Source organism: Microtus pennsylvanicus, chromosome 4 (genome assembly GCF_037038515.1).
Source record: "Microtus pennsylvanicus isolate mMicPen1 chromosome 4, mMicPen1.hap1, whole genome shotgun sequence".
NCBI classification, from domain to species: Eukaryota; Metazoa; Chordata; class Mammalia; order Rodentia; family Cricetidae; genus Microtus; species Microtus pennsylvanicus.
In genome coordinates this window covers 138,824,483-138,844,489 of record NC_134582.1, presented here as the reverse complement: position 1 = coordinate 138,844,489, position 20,007 = coordinate 138,824,483, and the positions used below count along the sequence as shown (strand labels likewise).

The 20,007-nt window shown below is 40.0% G+C and overlaps 1 protein-coding gene across 1 annotated transcript in view; it reads right to left on the bottom strand.

Moving 5' to 3' along the window:
• Positions 1 to 20,007, bottom strand: part of Gpr158 (G protein-coupled receptor 158) — a 352,600-nt gene that overhangs the window by 118,814 nt on the left and 213,779 nt on the right. Inside the window, exon 5 of the mRNA XM_075970642.1 lies at positions 10,134 to 10,202. Within this exon, the coding sequence (XP_075826757.1) occupies positions 10,134 to 10,202 (69 nt within the window). The remainder of the gene's footprint in view (positions 1 to 10,133; positions 10,203 to 20,007) is intronic.

The window sequence follows — 20,007 nt, the reverse complement described above, 5'->3', positions numbered from 1 at the left end:
CTCCAGTCACTCCTGTCAATCACACAGGCCATTTGGCTCTGATTGTATCAGTATCATCTTTTCATCTTACTACTGGAATGCACTGATGATTCTCTGGCTGCGTCTTTAGGATGTAACATCAGGGCCTGACCACTCACCCTCGTTGCATCCCAGTGTGTTCTTTCAGACACACACACACACACACACACACACACACACACTAACACACTAGCTTATCTCATTCCCTTTCTCTGGATTCTGTTCATCTAGACTTCATTAAATCGATTGAGAGATGGAGGCAAAATATTCATTGTGGTACAATAAATTTATGCTCCACTTACCTACCCCTCAGTTTAGGGATATTAATATTAGGGAAAATGTCTCCTTTTGGTGTTATAGTTTTAATTTCCCTCTCAGCAGAAACCTCCTTCCTGAATTCTGTGTGTGTTCTTCTCCTCCTTCCTTATCATCTATTTTGTTAGGTCATCTTTCCATACACACCTCAATACACACACACACACAAAACTCAAGTCATCTCCCCCTACCCTAAAACACATAAACCTCAGGAAATCATCTCCCCAATCACACCCCAGTACACACACGCAAACACACACACACACACACACACACACACACACCCCTCAGGGGATCATCTCACCACGCCCAACACACACATATACACATACACTCATCAGAAGGTCATAGCCCCACATCCCAACACACACACAAACTCTACACACATGGACTAGTGTATTTGCTATATCATGTGACTTCTAGCAAATATTTTAAGGCAAACAACATAGGATTTATATTATAGCATTGGTTGTAAATGGATCTATGTGGAAAGAAGTGTGTATCATAACATGTAAATGAGAAGATGGAGTGTTAATGAGCCAGAGCCTTTTTTTGTGTTAATATTGACTATGATTTTCCAAGTAGAAGCAAACCTATTTGACATCTTTTTCACAGATCATCTTTGATTTTATCATATTTGATAAGACATGGTACTGTACCAAAGACAAATGTACAATTGTTTAGAGGGAAATCTATATAACCAATTCAATCTTTTCATGTTCTCATGTTGGAGGCTGCCTATTGGTCATATTGGGACCTGTGGAGTGAACAAGACCCTCCAGCAGCAGCACCACCACCACCTCCACCAGCACCACCTCCACAACCACCACCACCTCCACAACCACCACCACCTCCACCACCACCACCTCCACCACCACCACCACCTCCAAAACCACCACCACCTCCAAAACCACCACCACCTCCACCACCACCACCTCCACAACCACCACCTCCACCACCACCACCTCCACAACCACCACCTCCACAACCACCACCTCCATCACCACCGCCCCCTCCACCACCACCTCCATCACCACCGCCCCCTCCACCACCACCTCCATCACCACCGCCCCCTCCACCACCACCTCCACCTCCACCGCCCCCTCCACCACCACCTCCATCACCACCACCCCCTCCACCACCACCTCCATCACCACCGCCCCCTCCACCACCACCTCCATCACCACCGCCCCCTCCACCACCACCTCCATCACCACCGCCCCCTCCACCACCACCTCCACCTCCACCGCCCCCTCCACCACCACCTCCACCTCCACCGCCCCCTCCACCACCACCTCCATCACCACCGCCCCCTCCACCACCACCTCCATCACCACCGCCCCCTCCACCACCACCTCCACCTCCACCGCCCCCTCCACCACCACCTCCACCTCCACCGCCCCCTCCACCACCACCTCCATCACCACCGCCCCCTCCACCACCACCTCCATCACCACCGCCCCCTCCACCACCACCTCCACCTCCACCGCCCCCTCCACCACCACCTCCACCTCCACCGCCCCCTCCACCACCACCTCCATCACCACCGCCCCCTCCACCACCACCTCCATCACCACCGCCCCCTCCACCACCACCTCCACCTCCACCGCCCCCTCCACCTCCACCTCCACCACTATAGTTCTCTACATTTTGGAAAGTATGATGATTGATAGGCAGATATAGGCTACAGAAATACAAAGGTGACCAGAGAATCAATTTGGATTATGATAGTATATAGATATGTCTGCATTTTCATTGATAATATTTGTATGATCACTGTCCTAGTTCAATCTGCTATAATAAAAATGCCAAATGTTGATAGCTGTTAAACTAAAGAATCACAATTCAATAGACAAAAATTGTTTATTTCTCACAGTTCTAAGGTCAAGTCCCTGGCAGAATTGTTGTGTGGTGGGGACCTGCTTAATTGTAGCTAGGCCAAAGGGGTAAGAGGGTCACTTCTGGGATGATTTACAAGGGCACAAACCACATTCATGGAAACCTAGTATCATGGTCCACCATGTCTGTATATCCTAACAGGCTGAAGAGACAGATACATTCAGACTACAGCAAGCCCAAAGTCTCTACATCATAACAGGCTGAAGAGACAGATACATTCAGACTACAGCAATCCTAAAGTCTAGAGATGCCACTGAAAGCAAATGTGAATATGGATCTCTTAAGGATGGGCCAATCAAGAGATTACACACTTATGTCTATCTTCGATGCTTTTGCTTTTCTTTTTTACTGCAATGACATTGAAGAAATAACCATTTCTTAGGGGCTCATACTGCTTTTGTATACAGTTATTTTCTTAATTATTCCCAAAACATCTTCAAGTGGTTCATGATGGTTATATTAGGTCCACAGAGATGAACCTGGACACCATTGTATAAGCATCTGACTACTCAGAGAATATTTCCTTGAGATGGTTAAAATTCTCTAAGATCAGATACTAACAGAGGATAACTAAAAATAAAATCTAATTTAATCAAGCTTTACATTAATTAAAATAACTTTTTAGACTTCAGTAATAGAAAATGACTTATACGATTTGGGTCAGCACAGGAAAAATCAAGATACACTTTGTCAGAGAGAGAGAGAGAGAGAGAGAGAGAGAGAGAGAGAGAGAGAGAGACTGCAAAAGAAGGGGGAGGGGGACAGAGAGGGGTAGAGAGAGAACAGGAAAGTGCTCTTGTGTGCACAGCCAGGAGTGCTAGTCTTACCCCACAGCCTGCAGTAAAGCCAGCTGGAAACAGACACTGGGTTCTTCCCATAGTTGTTTTTACTAAGAGCTAAAATGCCAAGCTATACCAGAACTGAAGCAGTGTGCAGACCCTGTTTCTTCAACTGAAACCACCTGTCGAATTCTCTCTTAGTATTCTCTGATTTGTCCTCAGAGAGGCGATCTTGGTGTCTGTCAGGGTGTCCTTAGTGGATGCAACACTGTGGCTGTAAATTCTGCCTTATGCTGGCCCTGTTTCTGTCTCTATGTAAGCCAACTCCAGGTCCTTTGGAATTGTGGTGGTTTATCCCCCTTCCCTAGCACAGTTTTTAAATTAATCTCTTCTTGTCTGTCCCAAAATAATTAATTATTTAACTACATTTAATAAGAAAAATTTGAAAATTTCAGGAGTTTCCTGGGAGACCTGTCAGCTGCGGGCACTGGAGGGGAGGCCCACACCAAGGTCCAACAGCAAAAGGGAGGTCAGTGTTGTGGCAGAAGGAAGAAGACGGGGCGGTGATGCTTGAAGCAGAAAAAGTGAGGAGCTGGATTCTGTAAGGCTTTGTATGGTGACTCAGAAAGGAAGACAAGGTCATGTGGATGGGAGAAATGAGTTCCAGGCTAAGAGAACACCAACGCAAGGGCTCGGGGAGTCATTGCCTAGCCTGTGCAAGAACAGAACATGGTAATCGGAATAAAGTAGGGATTTGGCTGTCATAGGGTTTGAGCAGCAGTAATCATACCTGGCTTGGGTTTAAACAGACTCCAGTTTCTGTATTTAGAAGAGATTCTGAGGCCAAGGGTAGAGACAGTAAGACAAGTTAGATGCTTAGTGCAACAACCAAATTCATCTTGATGGTCATTCAGACTAATATAATAATGGGGCTTGAAATGGAGCCAGATAATGGTGGCACACCCTTCCCACCATTTGCGATGCAGAGGCAGGCTGATCTCTGTGAGTCTGAGGCCAGCCTGGTCTACAGAGTGACTTCCAGGACAGTTAGAGTTACACAGAGAAACCTTACCTTGGAAGGAAAGGAAGGAAGGAAGGAAGGAAGGAAGGAAGGAAGGAAGGAAGGGAGGGAGGGAGGGAGGGAGGAAGGGGGAAGGGAGGGAGAGAGAGAGAAGGGAGAGAGGGAGGGAGGGAGGGAGGGAGGGAGGGAGGGAGGAAGGGAGGAAGAGAAAGAAAGAATTAATTAATTAATTTCTGGTTGTGTTTTGAAGGAGTTTTAGAAAATAAAAACTACACTTCCCATTCACTGAGATGGCACTTACTTTTCATTAACAATGGAAAATGAGAAGGATTGCTGAGGATGCAGGTGACATGAGCATTCCTGGTGGGGTGCAAAGTGGTGCCCTTAGTTTTAAATCAGTTTAGCAGTCTGAGAAGTCCATGAGAACTCAGTCTTGTGACCCAGTCACCTCTACAAGGTCTCTACCCCCTAAGCTTGAACAAGCTTGATTTTCATATACCACACTCAGACGTGAGGCTCACTTTGACAGAGTTTCCAGCCTCTCTGTGTTCTTTAGTGTGATCAACTCTGAAGCTTGCCTCTTATGGCCACTTTCTGGTAACTACACAGCAGCTAGATGGACCAACAGAATTCATCATACTTGGGATTTGCAGAGAGTGGGAATAGAACAAGACTTCAAAGTTCAGTTTCGGTCACAGAATGACAGCATGGAATACAACCTACCTCTCCCAAGTCACCCAGGGAAACCAGCGACAGGAAAGCCTAGTGGGGCAGAAGCAGAGATCCAGAAGCCTCTGCTCCTGTGTCCATCTCCCTAGGCTTCCCACCCTGTAGGCTCTGCATATTTTCTCATATTGTTCTAGCATATTTTCTCATATTGTTCTAGCTTGTGATAATTGCTGTATTTCACAAAGCCAAAGCACTGTTTATAGCAGGTAATATAGTGAAATTCATATCTGTCCTATCAAAGATTACACTACTATTGTTTTTCACTAAAAACTAAAGGTTTCAAATTCCTATTGGTCAAAGTTCTGCCACTTTGGGGGTAAAATAATTGAGATTCAGAACTCTGGATGACTGAACTACATGGTTCGTCCAGAGTAAAGCAAGCTCCAAGTGAGTGGGTGTGTGTTATTGACATGGGCATGGTAAAGTCAAGAGCCCAGTGGCCTCAGGCTCAGAGATATGCCAAAAACTTCCTGCTCAGGGGACCGAATATGAACGGACAGCATATGCAGAAAATGCCCACTCGAACTTTCTCCCCCGAGATGTTTATGGTCTAAAGACAGTTCCTCTGCTGAGAGTGCTCCTATAGATATTAGTTAAGTCCATCTCCCTGATCCAGTTGCACACCATAAACCTTGCCTCTTTGTTCAGTCATGTGCTATAACCCCAGCTCTCTGTTCAACTCCCTGTAATAAACACCAAGTTTCTGGGGTGCTACAGTTTCTCCGGCAGACAGCCCAGTGCACCCAATCCCTGCTTCTGTACATGCCACTTCCTGGGATTGTCTGTGTCTGTCTTTTTCCTTATTCCCTCCCCACCTGAGTCATGTCTGTCCCTGGAGTTGTGGTCCATTCATATTTGTAAAGAATTTTACATTGGGTCTCAAACCAAACCTTTAACTATCAAAACTGGATGTTTCCTTTGATCCTGTGTACCTTCTGTTTCCACCAGATGAAGTAGTGGAGGTTTACTGACTTATCCAAAAGGGTGCAAAGGTCTCCGTAACCCCTGCACAAGTTCCAGTATCTTGCTATTACCATAGTGAAGAGACAGGTACAGAACTGAGAGATGAGTTCTCCTCTTGACTTTATCATTAATTAGCTGGATAAAGTTGTAGGCATAGGAACATCTATTATCCTCTCCTCTTTCGTTTGCAAAATGAAGAGTTGAAGCAAATATTAAATTGTATATGATCTTTCTTCATGTCCAAGTATTTTACCATTCTTTTATATAAAACCGGCGAACATAAAATATGCATCATACTGACTCATGCATTGGTGTCCCTTATAGATGAGCATATCATAAACCAGTTAAGGATTAGAAGCTACAGTCAACTAAAATGTATGCATTTGTCAAAGCAAAACAAACTTCTAGACTTACATTATCAATGACAAGTTTTAAAAAATTGAAAATGCCTTTGGTGCAATTTAACAAGAAACATACACTTTAGTTTTCTTTTCTGAAAGTCTAGTCCATTTATTTTATAGCTACACAGAAAGTATTTAGGTGATCATGGGTGATAATCCATTTGTTCACAATGTATGGGCCTCAAACCATGAAATTCTTTGGAGAATCTGTAAGAAAAGGATTCAAAGCTGCAGTTCACACTACCAATTATAACGATGCTAACTTTAGTCAGATTTCGGTGTGTCCTCGTCTGCACAATGATGATAATGTCTAATTTGGACTTTCCGCTGTAAGCATTGTTATGAAATCGTCTGTAGTCCAAGATTGCTTAGAAATGGCAAAAATAACCTTAATTCTTGCAAATCTGGATGACAATATGCAGCATAAAGAGAATATAAAGTTCATTGCATAACACAGGAAAGCAGAGAACAGCCCAGTCTCCTTCTGCAGAAGAACCCAGCCCTAGAAACAATCTATTTTATTCAACTGTACTTTAAAAAGATGTAATTCCCAGCAAATTCATGAGTGGTTCTGGTATGGTCCACAGCAGGAGCTCAGAAACTAGGAAAGATATTTAAAAGCAGAAGAGGTTTGGGCCATATTTATACCAATTAGACCTTTTGACTATCCAGGCTGAATATCTCCAATCCAAAATTGGTTTCTGATTTTAGAGCCTTGTAGAGTTTTTTTTTTTTTCATTTGGTACAGTCAACAATTATATTCCAGAATGCTCTAATATCTGAAACACTTCTATCTCCTTTTAAATAATACACTTTCTATTTGCATTTGCTTTATCTTATTATTTTAACATTGAACAGAACAAGCAAAACTCTTATCTAAAAGTTATAAACTTCCTATCGTCAAATTCTAAGCAACCCAGTGACGAGATCGTTCTCTGTAAGACTGTTTCATGCACGTACATCCAGGCTTGCATCTACTCCCATAAAGGACTTCACTATCCATCGCCAAAATGGCATTTCCTGCTCTGTTGTGTAAAGGATTCCCTGTCTAGGCTTCATCAGTAATGCATTTTAATCTCTTTGTCTCTCGTTTCTTATGCTATACGTCTTAGTTTAATACACTTTAAGTAATCTGATCCTTTCTGTCTTCAGAATGTGAGCACCATCATAGTTTGCTTCAGTTATCAACTTGACACACCTGAAAAGAGCAAACCTTGGTTGAAAATGGCACGAGGGCATATCTTTAGGGGCATTTTCTTGATTTCTAATTGATGTAGGGGGGCCCAGCCCACAATGGGTGGTACCATCTTTATTTGGGCAGGTGGATCTGAGCTGTAGAAGAAAGGTAATAGCATAGGCCAGAAGAAGCAAGCCTGTAAGCAACATTCCTCCATGATCTCTGTCTCAGTTGCTACTTCCAGCTTCCTGTCTACAGTTCCTGCTTTGGCTTCCCTTGATGACAGATTGTAACCTGTATGTCAAACAAACAATTTCTACCCCAACATGGTTTTGGTCGATCTCTTATTGAGAACATAACATAGAGAAAACTAGAACAGACACTGACTTAAGGATGGAGACACAGGACAGAAAATTGGATCTCAAGGAGCTGCAAAATGAACTAGGTTTTAAAGGGTGAAAGAGACATCTAAGGATGAGACCACCAGGGTGAGCCCCACTGGTGACCTGACCCTGGTGGAGTTTCCGTGCTCAATTTCCCTTTTTCTGGAAGATTACGGAGAGTGCTGCCTTTACAGTTTTAACTATCAAGAGTCTCTCTTTCTCTCTGTATCTAATGTCATCACGGGCATAAGGCCATCAAATGATTTTCAAACATGCATTCTATACTCAATAAAATGATCCCAAATCACTGTGTTCAATATTTAACAGCCAGACATTGTTATTTCAAATGTTCTACTTTTCTGGAACAGCTCTTCTCTGTAACAGGCTTTACAATTATTCTCCCATAGATGACAGGTGATGCTCAGAAATATGATCACTTAAATAAGCATGCAGCTTATTAGTAAAAATAAACCAAACTTTTGCTCATGCCATAGAATGGCATTTCAAAGATGTTTTTCCTATCTGTGGGCACTAGAAACAAATAATAAAAGGGTCATGATTTTTCCTACTGCCAGGTAGACTCTTTGCAAGCCATCGTAACAGGACAGAGACCAGGAAGAGACGGTAGGGGTTGCATTCATTTGAGAACAGAAAGAAAGCCTTACAGCTGGGGACCAGAATGTGGGGAGGAAATAGTTCACAGTGAGACAGAACAGGCAGGCAAACACCACATCATAAGCCAGGATGAGAGTTTTCACTTTTCTTCTATGAAGACTGATGAGACACCAGTAGGGAAACAGATTAGAACTGACCTTTCTAAAGGCCAATTAATAACTGGATAGATAGTGGGTTCACACACAGCAGAGGTTGATGCAAAAAATGCCCAAACAGATAATACAAAATAAATTCAGGTTATTAAGATAATTCTTTATATTATTCGGGACATTTCAAACCTTTCACTACCTTATTAGGTCACTCATATATGTGCCTGATAGTTCTATGGGAAAATTAAATATTAGAGTGCATAACATACCACTTACAGAGGCAGAATGCAAGCAATGAGAAATTTCAATCTGTAAATACTGTTGGTTCTTTATTGATTGCAATACATACTACCATGTGAGTTAAAAAAATTTAATGTAGATGATTTCTATGGAGAAATAAAATCCAATTTTCTCAGTTCCTTTGAGATACTATGACAAAATACCTGAGACTGGATGGTTTATAAGGGAAAAAGGTAGCTGTGCTAGCTGGTGCTGTGTCAAATTTACACAGGCTAGAGTCTCTTGGGAAGAAGGAACCTGAATTGAATAAACGCCCTCACTGACTGACTTGTAGGCAAGACTCTCAGGCATTTTCTTGATTTCTTTGAGACTGTCCAGCTCACTGTGGGTTGTGCCACCCCTGGACAGGTGGTCCTGGATGGTATAATGAAGAAGAGTGAGCAACCATTAAGAACAATCCAATAAGCAGCATTTTTCCATGGCGTCTGCATCAGTTCTTGCCTCTAGGTTCCTGCCTTGAGTTCCTGCCTAGACTCCTTCCATGATGGAGTGTGGTGTAGAAGTATAAGTGGATTACACCCTTTCCTTCACAAGTTGCTTTTGATCATTTTTTTTTTAATCACAGCAATAGAAACCCCAGATGTAGAAGACAGAAAGACAAAAGGAGCAGAATTCCTCTATTATCTCTTCAGCCCAACAAGAGAAACACGATGTGGGGCCAAGCCTGCCTTTTCCTCAGACACCATCTCAGCCTTAGATTCTGGGAGACCTTTTTATGCCATGTTTTCTAGATTTGATTGTGCATCTTCCCTAAGTGTCCCCATGCCATGCTGCTGCCACTCCAACTCTTTGTCATACTGTATCACAGGGCTCTGTACTGACTCATTTCTTCCTATAAATTGTAAGCCTCTTGAGAGAAGAAATTAAGAGTATTTCCAGAAATTACCTCCATGCTTATCACATGATAACTTCAGAACACCAACTGTTTAATTGTATTAGTAATCGGTGTTTATCATTAAAAACTCAGTATTGCAACAATAAAATAAAAGAGCAGTATCACATTTACATTTACTTCACTAAAATTTACTTTTCTTTATGTTGTTTTGCACAGGGAAATTCTAGCATTACCTTGTTGGTGGTATGTGTGCAGTTCTGATTTATATAAGAGAGAAGAAAGAATGAAACATATGCACTAAATATGACCTTTATGTGCTATCTTACCTAAATATTTGACCCTTTTCACAAAACTAGGAAGAAAAATACAACTAGTTTACAAGACCCCCCCACAAGATTTAGAAATGATATATAAATATCTAATGAAAACCAAATTGTAAGAGTCAGATTTAAATATCTACCAAGTCCTTAGTAATATGTAGTATACATACAATATGGAAAATCAAAATAAAACAGATGACTACTTTTAAAATAGCAGGAAGTCACTTACCGGAAAGTACAGGAGCAGAGACCCAAAGAGTATTGTTTCCAACAGGATGAGGCCGGATGCTCTGATGCTCTAGAAGACAAATTGAGAATGCCATTGTTAATTTAATTTCCAGGCACAGAGGATTTATGCTACTGTAAAAATGCTTCATCCCTAAGAACAGCATTCTTCTGGGAGAAATTAAGTACATAAATAAAATCTAGCTAGCGTTCAGGTGGCTAAACAGCTGCCACATGAGGAAGCCTGGGTATGAAGTGAGGTCAGGCCTAACAATGTCGTCACTGACTTCTGAGAAGCCAACATCACTATCTTGAAGATTCCTACAATCTGAGCAATTGTAAACAACACAGATAGTTTTTCTGTTTCTGACACAGAAGCTACCAGTGACCTAAAGTGTTTCATGGACACCTGCTGGATCATTGTGGAGGGTCAAAACAAAGTTTGGTGTGTGAGCTGTATAGGGGCTTGGAATCTCAATGATACAATATAATCCCCACAATACAGCTTCGTTGTGTAAACAATACGAATCACACTAAATATAAAAGGTTCCTCACCTTAAAAGTTATTAAATATTTAGTTTCAAAGCATCAATGTATCTAACAATTTTATGATACTTTTATAATTTGCAAAATATAAAATTCCTATAACAAAACAGAGTTGAGGCAAGAAAAAAATCTTAGCTTATAACAATAAGTTTGACTTCAATGAGCTAAAGTGTCAAGATAGGGTATGTCTTACCAAATCAAAAAATTAGTCACTCTGGAATCCCTAATTTTCATTAAATGCTATATAAAATGCATATAGATGCCTTACTTTACAGGAAAGTTAAGTGAAGTAAGAAAATTAATTCTGCGACAAGTGAAGGAGGCTAGGAATCCAGACTATGACCGTGTGTTATATATGTTTTGAAAATGATGTGATAACTGGATAGTCAGAAAAATAATTTTTTAATTCCTCTTTCAAAACCTTGCTGGGTATTAAACACACAGAGCTGCTTTATGTAATCCTTCGAAGGAAGTCATGGCTAAGAGTTTGAGAATAGTGGATGGTGTCAATCACTTGAGTAGCTTCTTTTCCCCCATTCCCTGTGGTCTGAGGATGGAGCCCAAGGCATACGCATACCAGGCAAGCAATTGTACCTCTACAATATATCTTCTGTCTCTAAGTGCTTTTTGATATGGGCCATTGTTATACCTAGTAAGATATTTCCGTTTCATGAAAAGACAATTTCTATCCACAGTATTTGAGTTGAGGCTAGTAGAATTTCTAAGAAGGAAAATTGCATTTGGCAAAGCATAAACTACTTATGGATATTTTTATAACTTATGTTCTAATTTATTAATATGACACTAAGACTCAGACTACAAACCATTATGTGAAACTTCTTGTAAAAGAATCTGCCTTGTAGACTGACAGAAGAGCTCGAGAGTGTAGCAGGAAAGTTTTGCAGTTAATTCTGTACCACTGTGAATTCTGAAATAGCTCCTTAAGCAGGCAAAACAAGCTACTTCAATGGCCTTTCCTAATAGAGTATGTTAACACCTTGTGGTAGCTTGAATGTAATTGGCCCCCATAAGCTCGAAGGGTATGGCACTACTAGGAGGTATGTCCTTGTTGAAGGAAGTGTGGCCACTGGGGGTGGGCTTTGAAGCTTCCTATGCTGAAGATACTGTCCAGTGTCATAATGTATTTTCTGTTGCCTTCTGATCAAGATGTAAGCAGCACCATGCCTGCATGAATGTTTCCATGCTCCCTTCCATGATCATAATGGACGGACCCTCTGAACTGTAAGTTGCCACCTCGATTAAATGTTTTCCTTATAAGAGCTGCATGGTCATGGTATCTCTTTACAACAACAGAAACCATAAGGCATACTTTATTAAACCCAGTAAGTTATTTTTTTTTTTTTTGGTTTTTCGAGACAGGGTTTCTCTGTGGCTTTGGAGCCTGTCCTGGAACTAGCTCTGTAGACCAGGCTGGTCTCGAACTCACAGAGATCTGCCTGCCTCTGCCTCCCGAGTGCTGGGATTAAAGGCGTGCGCCACCACCGCCCGGCTAACCCAGTAAGTTATTAAACATGAAGTAGTTAAAATACTTAGCACTGGACTTAGTACATCATTGTTTATCCAGTTTTAAGTCATAAAGCAGCACCTAGTTAATGAATTTGAAAACTATGAATATATAATGATAGCAACAAAAAGGGTTTTATGTTTGGAACCAAAAATGACTACTGAAGACACTGAAGAAATGGCTTGGTGCTTAAGAGCACGTACTGTTCTTACATGGACCTGAGTTTGGTTCCCAGTGACCAGCTCCAGGGGATACGTCACACTCTTGTGGACTCTGCAAGCATCTGCACTCATTTGCCTAAACAAACACATAAATTTAAAGCAATACATAACTATAATAAAAAATAAAAATCCAAAATTACCCCAGAAGAGTAAAGAGCCTAGATATAGAGGACCCAGAAGTCCTTTGGCATGTGATGATGCTTTGGGGTGGTGGTATCTTCCTTCTGCAATGTCTTTTGATCCTTTTGGGTGCAGTAGACTATGTGTCTGTGTTTCAGCCATTGCTAGAATACAACAGTAGCAATCATATGTGTTCATGTGTATTCTCACAGCTTCCTGTACAATAGAGATATATGTACTTCTTTCTTAGTCCCCATTCGTGCTCAACAGGGAAGCTCAGAATTTCAGCTTCTAAACTGGAACTCTGACAACTATCTTCAAATGTGAGGTATATTTTAAATGTACATTTTTTTTCTTTTGAAATATCCTGTGGTGAATTTGGCTTCAAAGTCTAACAGAATGAGCCAAACACAATGAATGGTTTTTCATGGCAAAGAAGAATTGCATATAACCTAAAATAGTCCATCACCATTCCCACTGCTGTGGTGGTACTAGATATTTTAACTTGGACAAAAATCTTTGCTTTCTAATTGGCACCAAAGATTCATATACAATTACTATGAGTGATCCCCTGATTAGCTGTAAAAGATGGGAAGAGAGAAGAAGTGCTCAGTGATGGGAGAGGAGAAACTCAGAAATGAAGACAGATAAAGGAGAGAATGAGCAAATTCACAGAGGTGGAGATAAAATTCACCTCCTAAACAGCTTTACTTTAGATAGAAATAGCAAAATAGAGCTAATTTTAACTAGAGTTGTGAACTGGGAAATTCAGTGGAGGGGAGTACTTTCTCAAAATATACCCAGCAAATATGGTATAATGCTGTTTCTATAAAGCACCCATCCAGCCTATGTGTGTATCTCTATAAACAAAGTTCTAGATTTGTAGGTGTGTATAGTCAGTTGCTCACAGGTTGTACATAGCCCAGGATAGCTGTGTATACAGCCCATCACATTGTAGATAGCAAAGCCATATCAAAATGGTAGAAGCCTGGGGCACTCGCAGTCCAGAGGATTCATCATAACATGATAGCAATGGTCTCTTCTAAAGAAGAGATTGTATTTGGGCATAAGAGAACTAACTTAGCAATATCTTTTTTCACTGAAGGACATGTAATCAGATATTGCTGAATTATAAGCTTTTTAGTAATTAACTGAAGAAAATCTAAAACCTATTAACTCGGTCATTATAAAATTCTATGATTCTGAGTTATGATATGCAAAAGTCTAAAGAAAAACCTTTCTTCTAAGAGAGAAGATATTCATCTTCTTCCATTTTTACCATGTATTCCCACCCCTGTTCTCAAACCCTCACAGATATGACAAATTATATGAGCAAATCAAACCTGTAGATCAAATAAGAGGCTAATAATATTCTACTATAAACTTATCCAATTGTCTCAAAACCAGCTCCTAGCTCTCATCACCCTAGTTCACCAAGTGCAGAGGCACATGACTCAATACACCATTGCAGCCTCTAGAGGCAGAATTGCCCCCATGCAACGGTCCCAAGGAAGCCTAAGCCTTTATAGTAACAAGAGGACAAGAATACTAAAGGCAAAGTTTTTTAAATGACTTGTTATTATTTCCCTGACTCTACATGACTAGCTCTACCTCATTTTTATATGTTAAACTGTTTTAGCCTCTAGGGAAATAACACACTTCTTGCTAACACCATGTAGCTATTTTTGATCAGTGCCAGTGTCTTCAACCTTGCAATATTTAAACTTTCCTTGTATTACAAAAGAAATCACTGAAAAGGAAAAGCGAACATTTTAAATAGCTCAATTTCAGAATCTATGTGCAAACTCTGAGATAGCAATAAGATTTTATTTTTAAAGGGATGAATCAGCATAGGATTTGGTTAGAAACCAAGAGTCTACAAATCCCTCATTTACAGAATGACTTAGTTGCACTGGTAGAAGAGATTCATGAGGTTGACCTTTTCTTTTAACTCTTCTATTTCCATAGAAAAATCCACAGAGGAGAGACTTCCTCTTGACATAAGCACTTGACATAATGATACAACATAGGTTGGAAATAAGATGTGAAAAGTAATACTAAGGACACTGGCAATTTGGAGGGGGCTATTGTTTAATAATTTTAGAAATTATATGTGGATGAGAATAGAGCATCCTGCTTAAAAGACTTCAATGAAGTTCAATTATGGTGCGAATCTGCAATGAAATAGTGAAAACCCAGCCAATATAGACTTATTTGGCTTAATTTTTGTTTGTTTTTGTTTTTCAAGACAGGGCTTCTCTGTAGTTTTGGAGTAGGTCCTGGAACTAGCTCTTGTAGACCAGGCTGGCCTCAAACTCACAGAGATTTGCCTGTCTCTGCCTCCCGAGTGCTGGGATTAAAGGTGTGCGCCACCACTACCCGGCTCCAATGTAGAGTTATTTGTAAAGGAAGAGTTAGGAGTTCCAAATCAGGTTTTCCTTTTCAGAAAAAAAAATCAAGAATAAAAACGATAAGAACAGAATGAGGGCAAGAATAGATACTCCCAAAGTAAAACATGAATAGATGAGAGAATTTTAGCATTGTGGATGATGATCTCTAGCTGATTTGCAATGGCAATATTGGCTGTTTATTAGCACATGACATTGGGCCAGAAGTTTAACTTCTGAATTTTGGTCTTCGTTTTGTTTTGTTTATTTGTGGGGGGTTGGGGGGCTCAAGACAGGGTTTGTCTGTAGCTTTGGAGCTCGTCCTGAAACTTGCTCTGAACTAGCCTTGAACTCACAGAGATCCACCTGTCTCTGACTCCAGAGTGCTAGGATTAAAGGCATGGACCACCACTACCTGGCCTTGGTCTGCTTTTTATATGACATGAACTTCTGATTCAATTTAAACTAACTTCTGAAAATATTAACTTGTCTGAAATAAAGTACACAGCAAAATACACATAGTTTAATAAATTTTAAAACAGAATAGAACACTAAAAAAGGGTAAAAAATCATTTTTATACTCATGTGAACTTAGAAATAATGGGTCCTGCATTATTAATCATGATTCACCACAAAATACTGAGCAGAAACTTTTAACAGGCATTATTATTTTTGCAGAATTAAGTAATGAGATTTTTGACAACTCACTTTGCTTTGTTTCAAATCAAGTCATCTGTTGGAGGCAGATGCAGAGATCCACAGCTAAGCACTGGGCCAAACTCCTGGAGTCGAGTCATAGAGAGCGAGGAGTGACTTTATGAGAAAATGGGTCAAGACCATGTGGGGATACTCACAGAAACAGCTGTCTCGAGCTAGTGGGAGCTTACTGACCATGGACTGACAGTTCAGGAAACAGCATAAGACCAAACTAGGCCCTCTGAATGAGGGTGACAGTTGTGTGGCATGGGGAGTTGGGGGGACAGCTAGCAGTGGAACCAGTATTTATTTCAAGTGCATGAACTGGCTCTTTAGAGCCCATTCCCTAAGGAAAGATACCTTGCTCAGCTTAGATACAGGGGGAGGACCTTGGTCCTGCTTCAAGTGATATGACAGATTGTGTTGACTCCCCATGGGTGGCCTCACCCTCTCTAAGGGGTGGGTGGGAGGCTGAATGAGGAGAAAGTGGTGGGAGTGGGAGAACAGGGGAGAGGGAACTATGATTGTTATATAAAATAAGATTGTTTTTAAAATAAAAATTAAAAATATCAAGTCAAGTCAACACTTCAAAAGGTCCAACAAGCACACATGATGCTGTTGAGATGCAGAAGAACCCACATGCAGAAAAGCAAACATTCTGGCTAATCTTCAAGTCCCTATACCTCCATGCTGCTGTCAAAGCAACTCCTCTCTGATAAGGTGACCTTCTGATGACTGTCCCTCTGTCTTGCTAAGATGCTGCCCAAATGAGTTCCTCAACTAGGGACTATGTCCTATCTGTACTCATTGGCCTAAGCCTTTAGCTACTTCTCTGGGATTTCTTTGTAGTCTTCAATTCCCCCTTCCCTTCTTTTTTAAACTAATAAAGTAACACGTGCTTCATATAATTGAGATACACTCTGAGTACTCAGAAAACCTACAGAAGTGATGGTAAACACTGAACTATTAAGGAGCTCATATTTCTTCAGATAGCTTCTTGTACATCCTTATGGAAAATGACACAAAATGCATTCTGTATTCAATTTTATGTTTCATTAAAAGCCACTGAGATTAATGGTTATATTTTTTGAATAAGAACTGGATCAACAAATTCTTCCTTTTGAAAACTATTCTAACAATAACTGATGTTGGCTAACTGTATGTGTGTTGGCTTAAAATCTTTAAAAAATAGGTTATAATAAGCCCTCAGTTTCTTCCACAGGTCCAAATGATTAGGGTAATATGCATAAGCTTTATCAGATTGATTACACACAAAAGTCTTACTCCTGCATGAAGTACAAAACATTAAAAAACTAAATTTACTTATAGAGTTTCACTATAGCATGGTTTTTCTCATGGTTTTGAAGAATACAAACATTAAATTCATAGAGTTTTTCTGCAGGATGGTTTATTTTATGTATTGCAGATGATTGTGACAAAGGATTTACCACAGACTCCATTCACCATTATCTCTCCAGTCTGTGTTTCTTTATGCATTTGAAGATGAATACAGATGTGAAAAGTCTTTCTTACACTGATATACATTCAAAAAAAGTATTCTAAATCTAAAGAACAGAATTAAAATATTAAAGATTAATAAATCCTAAAAAACTGATGGAGGAAGGCCATTGGCTAATAAAGGAACTGCCTTGGCCCATTTCATTGGTTAGAAGATAGGTGGGAGGAGTAAACAGAACAAAACGCTGGGAGGAAGAGGAAGTGAGCTCAGACTCCACAGCTCTTCTCTCGGGAGCAGACGCCTCAAGAGAGACGCCATGCCCTGCTCCCGGGCAGACACACGCGATGAAGCTCCGACCTAGAATCTTCCCGGTAAGACCGGTGCTCACAGATTATTAGAGATGGGTTGATCGGTATATCAGAATCAGCCAGTAAGGGCAAGAGCTAAAAGGCCAAGCAGTGATTAAATGAATACAGTTTGTGTGTTGTTATTTCGGGCATAAGCTAGCCAGGCGGCCGGGGTGTTGGGGACGCAGCCCGTTGCTCCCTATTACTACAAAAAACTGATATTAAAACACTGACTGATTTTGAAAAATATCATACTTTTCTCTACTAAAATGAACTCTGGTATCATTCATGTTCTAGTTAGGGTTTTTTCTATTGCTGTGAAAAGATACCATGACCAATGGCAATTCTTATAAAGAAAATTGTAATTGAGGTGATGGCTTACAGTTTCAGAGACTCAGTCCATTATTATCATGACAGGGAGCATGGCAATGTGCAGGCAGATATGGTTCTGACTACATCTTGACCAGAAGGCAGCAGGAAGTCAACAGACTCACTGGGCATGGCTTGAGCATATATGAAACCTCAAACCCTGCTTCCACAGTAACACACTCCCTCCAATAAGGCCACACCTATTCCAACAATGCCATACCTCCTAATAGTGTCACTCCCTTTGGGTGCCATTTTCTTTCAAACCACCTCAATTCAGTTTGATATTTATCTTTTAGAAACATAAATGTATTTTATAGTAGAAATTTTACAAATTATTGCTTATTTTCACTTGATCACTAAGTATCAAAAGATCAAAGTAATAATTAAACATTGGTTTTTGTTTAATCTAGTCTAGGACCATACCACTCTGAACATGCAAACCTCATCTGATTTCTATTTATCCCCAAAGTGTTTTGTTTTTGAATTAGGTTTGCTCAAAACTACAATCTTCAAGACATTGTTTTCAAATGCTGATGTCCACACACCATTAGCTGTTGGCTGGACAGCAGTCATCCTTAGCAGGAAATAAGTCTGAGCCTTGGGGTAGAACTCAGAACTGCTAAGTTTGTCTCACATACAAAAGTGTACGCAGTGACTGGAACAGTAGAATGGGGATATGTTTCTAATTTTATACATGTAGCACACTTGTTTATTCTGACGAGACATTTACAAATAAAGTCATAGAAATATGATGAGCATTTCAAAATAAGAAAACCAAGAAATATTTTAATGAGATTAAAAGATACTCTTTACCTGCAAGAATAATAGCACTTTGAGAAACCTAAAAGCAGTCATTGTAATTTTGCAGCCAATTGGTACGCTGCAAAAGTGTGTGATGAAGGGCATGGGGGGTGCAATGTACTTCAGATGCAAAAGATGAAGACAGGAATCCAAACTCAGTCTCTACAACAGTTTTCAGTTTCTAGATGGTGTGGAGCAAGCTGGAGACTGACTTGCCTGGTACCTCTGAGCATTAAGAACCAGATGAGTATTATAGAATTTGTTTGTCCAGGTTTAATACAAATGTATATTGTATGTTGAACATTTCCCTCCATCCCCCACCCCCTTTTCTCACCCTCCCCTCCTATTAGACCCCTTTGTCCCTCTAGATGGGTTTGAACATAAAAATTTGAAGGTGTTTTCCAAAAGACAAAATAAAAGGTAGGATAGAATAATAATTAGCTAAATGACTAATTAACTAATTAGGTCCATCTTGTTTACGATTCTCTTGTTAAGTCTAATTTCTTCTTTTGTTAAAGTTTTCTGTTTCCATCTTTGTGCATACTAGCAAACTCAATGCTTGTGATTGAGTAATTATCTTGATATTTTAAGATTTTTATATCTTACATCATGAATGTGACTCAAGAAAGATTTCAAATAATTAATTCATAAGTTTTAAGTAGATAATAAGAGCTAACCCTTACATACAAAATTCAAAAAGGTCATACTAACTGATGGATGTTTTAATTGGTTTCTTTCTTCTCTGTGATGGATCATTTGCCCTAAGATATACTGTTTTATGCATTAGGATCAGACTATCAACTCAAAAATACACAAGTGAAATAAATGAATATATATAGAAATTTGATGATAGAGAGGTTTGACAGTAGAGAATTGTTAAATGAATGTTAAGAAAGAAAGAAACAAACAAAAAAGCTGCGTATGGTGACTGGCGCATGACTTTAATTCCAGCACTTGGGAGGCAGAGGCAGGTACAGAGAAACCCTCTCTCAAATGAGAGAAAGAAAGAAAGGGAGAGAGAGAGAGGGAGAGAGAAAACCTCCAAGAAAGTTTTCCAATGTAATAGATTTTTAAAAGCTATTGTGTTTTAACATCCATGAATTAAATGGGTTTTCAGGAAGTTAGCAACTATTTAAAGTTTGACAAACTAATTACTTAAACTCTTTATCTGCTTCCATAACTGCTTTCTGAATCTCCAATTTATATTCTCACTCCCCTCCCTGGAGGCACCTCATATTGAAGACGGCAGAAACTAAATTTTCTAACCAAGCTTCTATTGAGGTTCTCTCTCCTATTTAAAAATATTGTATTCAAGCTATATCTCAAACATACACTTACATACTGTAAATGAAAAAATGTGTTAATTAATTAAATCCATTTATACATTTAATATTTCTTCAGAACTTT